The 10,531-nt window shown below is 37.7% G+C and overlaps 1 protein-coding gene across 5 annotated transcripts in view; it reads right to left on the bottom strand.

Annotated features, from left to right (window-relative positions):
• Positions 1–4,421: 4,421 nt before the first annotated feature.
• zmynd11 (zinc finger, MYND-type containing 11) overlaps positions 4,422–10,531 on the bottom strand; it is a 30,206-nt gene continuing 24,096 nt past the window's right edge. For 2 of the 5 annotated variants that reach the window (XM_042497120.1, XM_042497123.1), the window contains 6 exons: positions 9,678–9,796; positions 8,976–9,342; positions 6,931–7,005; positions 6,232–6,510; positions 5,939–6,124; positions 4,422–5,519 (listed from right to left, as the gene is read on the bottom strand). In XM_042497120.1, coding sequence (XP_042353054.1) covers positions 5,397–5,519; positions 5,939–6,124; positions 6,232–6,510; positions 6,931–7,005; positions 8,976–9,342; positions 9,678–9,796 — 1,149 coding nt within the window. In that variant the 3' untranslated portion in view covers positions 4,422–5,396. The remainder of the gene's footprint in view (positions 5,520–5,938; positions 6,125–6,231; positions 6,511–6,930; positions 7,006–8,975; positions 9,343–9,677; positions 9,797–10,531) is intronic. The other 3 variants (XM_042497122.1, XM_042497124.1, XM_042497121.1) reach the window with 2 other exon arrangements.

The raw sequence follows: 10,531 nt of genomic DNA, 5'->3' as shown, positions 1-10,531 counted from the left end.
TCCTCCCTTTACAGCTATAACAGCTTCCACTCTTCTGGGAAGGCTTTCTACAAGATTTTGGAGTGTGTCTGTGGGAACTTTTGCCCGTTCACCCCGAAGAGCAGAGAAGAGAAACAATGCCATACCATTATCCCTCCTCCTCAAACTTTACAGTTGGCATAATCCAGTCAGAAAGGTATAATTCTCCTGGTATTGGCTATACCCAGACTCATCCATCAAACTGCCAGATAGAGAAGCGTCATCCATCAGTCCCAGGAAACACGTTTCCACTGCGTCCAGTGGCGGCGTGCTTTACACCACTCCAGCCGTCGCTTGGCATTGTGCTTGGTGATTTAAGGCTTGCATGCAGCTGCTCGGCTGTGGAAACCCAGGCCATGAAGCTCCCGGTGCACAGTTTATGTGCTGATGTTAATGCCACAGGAGGTTTCGCGATGGCGACTTTTGCGCACTATGCGCCTCAGCACTCGGCGACCCCGCTCTGTAACTTTTCGTGGCCTGCCACTTCGTAGCTGTGGTTCCTAAACGCTTCCACTTTGCAGTAAACACATCGTGGAGTATCAAGGAGGGAGGAAATTTCACGAAGTGACTTGTTGCAACGGTGACATCCTATAACAGTACCACGCTCGAATTCAGTGAGCTCTTCAGAACGACCCGTTCGTTCCAGAATGGCTGTGACGGCAGACTGCAGGCGGCGTGCTTGTTTTCATATAGTGCACTAGAATAAACAAAAATCTTAAAGGCCTCTGGTTTCATACAACTGTGGCAATTGAACTGAATGAAACACCTGAATTCAGTGATTAAGAAGTGTGGCCCAATACTTTTGTCCATATAGTGTATTTAAAAGTCTTTCCAGAACCAGTCTCCAGGTTATAGCCTATCTGAGTTTTTAGAGGGACCACCTCTTTAATAGAAAGTAGTCCCAGTTAAATATCATCATCCAGAATAACCTGAATATTGCTTCTGAAAAAACGTATTATTATTGTTTTTTTTAAATTATATTTAATTATGTCTTTAGATGTTGTGAGCCAATAAGTCTCAGAATTAAATAATAAATAAAACAGAATTGTCCAATACAGATGTATTTCTCTCTGATTATGGAAAGAAAAAAAAAGTTGAAATTTAACAACAAAAACTAGAAACACAATAACTTGTTGATACATTTATTTCCTCCATGTTAGCACATAGAATATATTTATATACATATTGCTAGCTAAAGCATCAAAAAAAAAGAAAAGAAAAAGAAGAAATATTGGGAGCATAGAAAATGTTTAGCCACAGTTAATAGTTTACATATGGACAGAACATAAGATGACCTACAGGAGGTGAGGACAGAGTTAAATTTACACTAATTTTATTCCAGTTAGATGTACATTAAATACTGTGCGAGTACAGGGATGATGTCATCTAGTATTCCCATAGTATTTTGTACTGTAATACTGTGGAATAACAACAGCGAAAAGTTGGGTTCGGGATGACAATCTAATCAATTTACTCACTTTTTCAAGCTGAAAGCGGCTTCAAAAGATTTTAGCTCGACTGAAGTTCCAGAAAAATAAAAGATCATTGTCATATTGCTTTACTCTGATGGAGTGCAACTATGTCTTTTTTTAACATGAGGAAAGGAAAAAAGGAAGCTGGAGATACACACACCTTTACTCATGCAGCTGAAAAAAAACAGATATAAACTGGAATGACATCAAAAAGTTTTCCAAAACTTTTCACACTCAATCTTTTTTTAACGGCTGGATGGACAAATATAAAAAGTCGCTTAAAAAAGATGTGTGTAACATAAAACATGTAACCTTGAACAAGTGTGTTGGATGGGGAGAACGTAATCAATTTATTGGCTTGGTTTCAACATGAAGTTTTGGAAATATTTGAAAGTAACCAAACCGCTCATGTGCTGAGCCTGTGTCGGGAACAACGGAAGCTGATATGATTAACGGTTGTACACTGTACAAAACTAGAACTAACAGTCATCCAGATCACTGTGAACACAGAAAGAAAAACAACAGAAATCTAATATCTGTGGATCCATTTACAATGTACATATAATATGAAGGAGGAGATATTTATTTACATGTAGTGCAATGATGATAAAAGAAAGAAAAAGCCTGCAGAAAACTGTGATAAAACACAAGAGAACATTAGAGAACTCTTCCAGAAATCCAAAATAAATCTTAAGTTGCTGGATGAGAGGAGAGACGACAAACTGTACAACAACATGTTATATCTTAAAGTGATACACTTAAATGAGTTTCCAAAGAAAGACAAGTGAGAAAGTCTGGAACAACAGTTACCGTAAATTCTCTAACAGTGGGCCGTTTTCAAACATTGTTTGTTCCTATAAAATAGTATTTTTTTCATCAAACCCCATAAAAATAAAAAAATAAGCATTTACTAACAAGTTTTGTGTGTGTATCAGAGCCTAATTTATCTTCTTCCTCTGTGCCATAGAGCTCCATTGTCCTAGGTGACATGTTCCTTCATTAATAAAAACAACTAGTGACCAGCTTTATTAGGAAATCATTCAACCTTTTTCAATTGATAATTAAAAACAATACACATGTGTTTAAAGATTATCATCCTTAGTAGGAAAAAGTGAGCTCGGTCAGATGCTACCAAGTGACATTTTGGTTTTTTTAATGGGAGGTTGTTTTTTTGTTTTTGTTTATTAAAATAATCAATTCTAAAATAACACCAGATTTTTATGAAGCTCAACACTTCCTGTACATATTTCACAATAAATGCCTTTCAAGGTAAAAAACAAAACAAAACACAACTATACAACAAGGTCCCAATTCCATACATCACACAAATCCTATGCAAGTTTTGAGTCAAGTTTATTAAGAAAATGTATTTGCAACAAGTTGATAATTGCTAAACCAAATTTAGAAAAATAAATAATGTTCCATCCGCTTAAACGTCATGATTTGATGCTTTTCTCTCTTTTTTATAATAATGCAAAGTGAGTATCTTTTGGTGTTGAAAAGACAAAACAAGTAATTTGACGAATTCAAGGACCTGTCTACTATTTTCTGACACTTGATAGATCAGCCAAACAAATGAAATAATGGACAGAGTAATCAATTAGGTGAATAATAATTAGTTGCAGCCCCAATGTGACACAAAGGAACTGGAGGAGCCACTCTGGTGGTGCTCCAAGAACATCTCAGAGAAAAAAAAATAACTATTACGTTTTTCTGAATAATATTTCACTTATTATTAACAACTGTCAACTGATTTGCATGTACTGCATAACTTCCTACACAGAGAGCAATATTAGGAATAAGTGCATACTTGATTCTGCAGGTACGCAGTAATATGGAATTGAGGCATTGTTCTGTCTACTTGATAGAAGTATTTGGCTGTTGTATTGCATTATTTACTCCTTAACAGAAGAGTGACATGATTTCTTGTATTCTAACCGCAGAGAACATTAACCATTATAATTCATATTGTTTACAATTAGTATAAAGTGTGAAATTTGCACCTGAAATGATGAAGGGAGTTTTGAGTTTTCAAAAAGAGCAAAAAAGGAGCGACAACTGAAATGTTATAAAAGCCAGATATACAAGTCTGGTTCTCTTTTTTCAGCTAACATGAATAAAAATGTTCTGCCCGCTATGTGAGAATTTACGGTATTTTATTTGTCATACGTTAACAGAAGCACGAACTGATTGACAGCTATCTCTGTGTGAGAAAAAGTGATGCATCCACACAGTAACTCAATTATTTTCCTCCGTTCAGTCAATCTTCATAACTGAGGAAACAGTCAACAAACTTTAAAAGCGTCACACTTCTCAAAGAAAATAAAAAAAACGGCAATTTTATTGCCTCTTTAAAAAAAAAAAAAAAAAAAAAAATCCAAGCACCATATTTATACACCATCAACACTCGACATCCTGCACGGGGAGAACAATAGAAAAGATTTGCTTGATCATTCACATTTGCATAAAGTTTTATATTGGTCCATCCGTCGTCACTGCTTATTAAACACCAGCAAACTTCTGGTCTTTTAACATTTTTTTTAGCTTTACCGTAATGTGTGAAAAAAGACAAACTATGAAACTATCAACATGCATGTCGCCTTACTGGAAGTAAGAGGATGAGAAAAGAAAAAGAGAAACAGGCACTGACCACCAACTACAGCATAGTGAAAGAGTCACTTCAGGTTAAGAAAAGAAAAGAGAATGAATTTTTCGAGTGTACATCACCATAAAAATGACACTGACGACGCTCTCAAAAATATACATATTATTTTAAGGTTTTTAGGAGGACGCAGGAGGAGGGAGAACACACCAGATCTTCTCAGATAGGTAAAACAAAATGTGGTTTTTTTGGCAATATTACAAGCATTTGAGTTGTTAAGAAAAAGAAGTGTGCAAAAAAGTGGAAAAACTGTCAAACCATGGAACCTCTCTAAGATCCAGCTCAGGAAAGATTGTTTTACATTTCCCCAATTTAGAACTAATTAAAATCTTTCTCTTTTTAATCTGATTCATAAAAAGTAGTCTAGTAGAAAACAAAAAAAAATCCCAAATGTGCATAATATTAATTATAATAATATTACATGGAAGATTTATTTTGTCGGCATTTTTTAAGGCCGACCTCATGACCCTGTTCCCAATAAGTGACTTAAGATTTTAGGTAGAAATGATAAAAGGTGCTATCCACCGCAACAGTTTCATGAAAAAAAATAAAATATATTAACGTCAGTGAGCCATGTCGTCCACAAATCCATATCATATGCAGTTTTTTGTCATTTTTTAAATAGGTTTTCTCTAAGAAAGCGGAGCTAGTTCGATGCTGCGATAGTGCTTACGGTATCTTTTCATTTTTCTTGTAAGATCGACGGTGTGTATTTGTAGCATTTACAGTAAGAAAAGTGATTTTTGTTTTAAAAATTCAGGTAATAAAATGTATTCAGTTAACGCTCATCTGTTACTACACACTTAAATAACACATTCTCTGACACAAGCTCAAAATTAGCACTTCAGTAAAGAAAAAAAAAAGGAAAAATCTGAGAAAAAATAAAACGACAAAAATCATACCATAACTCTGCATTCGAGCCATGCTCTTGAGCAATCTGTTCACGATTCAGAGGAAAAAAAACATAAAATATAGAAAGAAAAATCAATACAATGGGTACATTAAATAATAGAAACAAAATGAAAACAAAAAAAGGGAACAAACTGCTCTTTTCACGCAGAAAACATTGGGTCCACAAAGTTTTCAGGAAGGCAAGTAGAGAAGCAGGAAGGAGGGAGGTGTGTGTGTGTGTGTGTGTGTGTGTGTGTGTTTGTGTGTGTGTGTTGTAGACACTGACTGACAGGAGAAGGAGAAGGCGAGAGCCAATGGCGTACTGTGTAAGGTCAGAAGGGGGTGGGGCGTGTTCATCTCTTCCTGCGACAGGTGCGTTTGTGGTCGGCGTGCCAGTGCTCCTGCTGACACTTGATGGAGCAGTACGAGGTGTTCCAGCAGCAGTGATACATGGCCTCCTCCTCACAGTTATAACACTGGAAACAACAAGCAGCAAGTCAACTTCAGGACACATATAAACGGAAACAGTTTTAAAAGCAAGAAAGGACAGAAAGGAGTCATTTTTTTCTTCTTTTAAATGCTGTTTTGTATCATTCTCTGTCTCCTCTCTAAACTCTGACTTTTTTGCGGGTCTGTGAACACAGCGCAGGCAGAGCGCTCCATGAGTTCTTTTGTTCCTCAGCAGCAGTTTGTCACTTGCAGGGTGGATAACTGATCTGTCGATCGGATCAGATCGATGGACGAGAGGAGCAGCTGTTTTAACAATATTACTGAATGAGTCTGCTCACAATGCTGTCTTCAGCTCAAACAATAACATTTTAGTTTGTATCATAAACATTCAAACTTGCAGAACTGAATACGCAAGTGTCAGACAGCTCTGTAGTACAGCACTCACCCACTGCTTCTTCTTGGTTTGGGAGATGAGCTGTTTGTGTTGGGCCACCACCTTCTTCACCTCCTCCACCAGCTCCTCTTTACACTTCTCCTTCACCTGCTTACACTTCCTCTCCATCTCCGCCTGAGCTCCAGCCACCGCCTTACTCACCGCCTGCCGCTTCTCCTCCTCCATCTCTGCTCGGAGCTGAGAGGACAGACACAGGGGGACAGAGACAGGCTGGGTTTTAAGCTTTTTCTTTTTTTTACTCTTACAGACACAAACCTTTCTCGATCGTCAAACACAAGACACACCTTCTCCAGAGCCTCTCGGACGACCCTCTCTGTCTCCCTCTTGTTGTCGGCCTTCATCATCTCCTTGACGTCGTTGAAGACCTTGGTGTACTTCTCGTGGCACATGTTCTGGCAGGCGCCGTCGCTGTTGGTCTGTGTGCCGCGGTGCAGCGTGCGCGGGGAACCTCCGCTGGCTTTCTTAGTCTGTGTGGACACCGACAGCTTCTCGGGCTGCTGGGGCGCCGAGGACACGGGGATCTCCTGGCTGGAGCTGACCGCCTCCATCTCTGGCTCCGGGTCCTGGTGGAGAGACAAGCATTAAATCTCAGATTGGAAGTCAGATTTTAAAAAAGACACAATTCTTCGGTGTTTTTGAAAAAATATTACACACAGGATTGCTGCAGGGTTCAATTTAAGAATTGAATTACACAGAGTGCAATTTTATACCTGTTTCACTGTCAAAAAGTATGAGAATATGCCGACAGGGACGATATGACCTACACTTATTTGTCATTATATCATTATATTTCAGTATTTAGTAATTTTTCAAGCAACAAACATTTTTTCTGAGGACAAAGATTTACATACAAACCTGAAAAGTTTTTATCTGTACAAATCTTGCAATTTCTCTCTTCAATAGACATACTCTAACCAAAATAGACAGTAAACTACTTATAATTACTGGATAATTGTGTGTGTGATGATGTGAGTCTAATTTACACTGGCTTCTTCTTTGGGCTCGACCATTTGAGATCGACGGCTTTTCTTGGCTTTGGGCTCCAAGCTGCCTTTGAGCTGTAAAAAAGGAAATGAAAGAATGAAATGTTGAGAGAAAACAGTCAGAGACCACACTGTAGGGAAATTTATTTAAAGCATTTTACTTAATAAATAGGAGGGAAACTGGAAACTAAAAATGTTGACAAATTTCGGAAATTATTTACAAAAGTTTTTATCTATCTGCTAATTTGAAAGATGTGGTACAGCAACAAAAGTCTTAAACTACTTGAGAAAATTCTATTTGAATCTGAAATTTACATTACAAAGCAAGGTTCAAAATAAGACGGAAGAGAAAATCATAAAGAACGTTTTTTTTTAATTATTGTGCTAAATGCTGTCATTACTCTCTATGTAAGAATTTATCACAGAACTTCTAAAAGAGAGCTAACTTTTAAAATATTAAAACCACTGCTGCTCAGCCAAAGTTATATAAGTTTTCATTTTTCTGCTACTTTCTTTTTATTTCTGCTTTGGTATTATAAGTTCATCATAATGTCAATGAAATAAGATTTTTTCAGCCTAAAAGTGTAAATGCTACCAAATTACCCATAAAATGTGTTGTACTAACAATGTTCAGTTCAGCCACTAGGTGGCAGTATTTGCTCTATTTTTAACTATAGTATTTTAGTATATTTTTGTATTGTACAGTTGACTTTTGTTCTATCTATCCTGTAGACCTCAACAACTTTGTTTTTAAAAAGTTTCACACCAATCTGCCTGTGTATTTTAGTTTTTTAGTCTGCATCAAATTCATGTTAATATTAACAGACCTGATATGAAGGTACAAGAGGTGAAAAACCTCGGAGAAAGTTTAACTTCTAAAGTGAAAAGGTGTGACTGTTTGATGTGCTGAGGCAGTGGTGTCAAAATGTGTTTTATCTGTGAAAATCAGCTGCTGAGAAAACAAACAAAAGATGACAGATAAACTTGATTAAATGCAAAGCTTTGTTTTTTTTTCCAATCAGCCCTTACTTTTCTGGTTCTATTACGGTCAATAATAACTTTAGAAAGATTATTATTACATCTACACAATTAGATTACAAATATGACAACAACAGCAAAATAGGAAACAGAGAGGACTTAAAACACTTCAATTTTTACGTGAGTAGAAACAAATACTGTTGGTGCGGTTAAATTTAGGTTTATGAGCAAAAAGGAAGCTGTGAAACAGGCTGTAATGTAACCACTTGGGGTTATGTTTATGTGGTCAATATATGTCCGTTAGAGTGTTTGTTTTCACCACTGACAAGCTCAGATTGTTACTGTAAGTGTATGACAAGATTATGGAAAGGATCCCTACATGAGGAGGCTGCTTGTTAAAAAGTAACACCGTTTTTGTTTAAACAGAAACAGCCCCAAAATCTCTATCACGAAAGCCATCAGACTCTCTTTAAATAAGTTTGGTGATAGTGTTTTCAGGGCTGTTTCAGGTTAGACAAAAAGGATGTCACTCTTTAACAAAGAGGTCCATCTCTGTAGGGATCCTTTCAATAATGCTCTGCTCACTTGGAATAGCCCCCAAAAGGATTTGAAAACTCAGAGAACTGGTCTCTCTGCCTGGTTTTAAAGTTCTCATCAGTATAAGGGTGAATGAATGAGTAGGTACTTGGTCACTGTGCGTACAGATTTTAGTGTTTTGATTTCAGTGTTGTCAGACACTTGACAACTAATCTGACCCTTTTTGCAGCTCTTGTCCAAGCTGGAACAATTTCAAAAACCTTTGTTGCGGTTGGTCAATTTGACACAAAAACATGAAGAATAGGGTCCAGACTGCAGAATACACAGGTGGAGTCATTTGGTGATCGAGCGGCTACACTCATCTGTCAAATAAATGGCAAATTTTAAAATAAATAAATAAATCTTAAAAACAAAAACAGTGGCAAAGAAACATTTAAAAGCTTCGGGGAAAGTCTTAAATCCCAATACAGCAAAATAATAAAAGAGCAAAACAATAATATTAAAAAGAAGTGGCCGTTTACTGAACTGACCCCACTTACATGTCGGACCTGCTCGTTGCTGGTTGACGAGATGCTGGACTCTGCTTCGTCTGTCCTCTCCAGTCTGTCCGTCCTCCCGCTGCCCTCCTGCTGCTGCTGCCGCTGGCTCTGACTCTGGCTCTGGTTCTGGTTCTGGTTCTGGTTCTGATTCTGGTTCTGGTTCTGATTCTGCTGCGAATGCTGGTGTGATGACATGTTGCCCTCCTCCATCTTTGTTTTCCAATAGCGTCCCTCTCTCAGGAAGCGCTGGTAGACCTCCAGCTCCTCGCACGCCTTCTTCCAGCCGTTGCTGCGCTTCACCTGCAGCTGCTGGACGCTCACCTTGATGTCCTGGATGTTGTCCGAGGGGATCCACGCTCTGCGGAGGACAAGGGAAACAGTGCTCGACATTTAACAAGCAGCACTGCACCCTTATAATTCGTTTCACTACATTTCAATAGTGTTTCGGTTTGTTTTCGTTCAAGTCTTATCTTGATTTTGAATCAAGAAATTGGACTTCCTCATTCTCTAACAACACTGAAGAGGAGAGGAGAAACAATCTTCACTTTAGTGTGTCCAATTATTAAAAATGAAGATGCCCTGTAGTAATAAGGACACAACCAATCTCAACCTGAGATTCTCATGTCCTGCCGAGAACAATGGAACAGAAAAGTGATGCTGTGTGTTGTTGTGATGTCTCTCCGCTGTGCTAACCTCTGGTGCTGGTGGCCAAAGAAGCGTACGTCCACCTGGTTTTCATCCCTCTGAAGGACTTTGGCCGGCCAGTAGCCAAATCCTTTCATCTTGGCCCACACTAAGTCATGGCTGGGGCTCTGCGAGGTGACACACACACGCACGCACGCACACGCACACACACAAAAACTATTACACCACCAATACAACCCAGCAGCATCTTTCTAACCAGAAAAACTCATCCACAACAACTGGATTGACTTATATGCTCAAAATACATTTAGTTCTTATTTTTGTACCATGCACAACATTTGAATGTTATGTATGCAATGTTTTATGACTGGAGCTGCATCATAATTTACATAATTACTTGCTATACTGCATTTTCTAGTTTAATGATTTTAGTCAAAGGTTGTCAGAAATAGAGACACATTTACCACTACTGGAAATGATAAGAATAATCACCATTCGATTAATCGGTAGTTAAGAATTAATTAAACAGGAGAAATTAAATCGATTAATCAGTAGGCTTTGCAATGCTGTCAAAGTATATGAAATATGTTGCTGTGAGCTTTGATTCAGGAAAAAGCGCATTTGGTATTGTTTGAAATAAGCAAAGTTTTTATGTTTTTGTTTTTTTTTTTTTCAAAAACAATTAATCAATCATTATTTTTACCAACAACTGATTAAGGAGAGTGCTTACAATTTGCAACCCTACATGCCACATACCACAACAATGTTTAAATATCTTGTGTGTCATAAAACTAAATGAGTTTAAGACATAGAAGTGTGTCAATGAAGAAAAACAATACGATAATTGCATCTTACAAGTGCAACAAATATTAATAGTTGTATAAATGTGATTCTTTTTAAAG

Source organism: Plectropomus leopardus, chromosome 12, assembly GCF_008729295.1.
Source record: "Plectropomus leopardus isolate mb chromosome 12, YSFRI_Pleo_2.0, whole genome shotgun sequence".
In the NCBI taxonomy this organism is placed as follows: Eukaryota; Metazoa; Chordata; class Actinopteri; order Perciformes; family Serranidae; genus Plectropomus; species Plectropomus leopardus.
The sequence above is the reverse complement of the archived record's forward strand: the minus strand, read 5'-3'. Positions and strand labels throughout refer to the sequence as shown.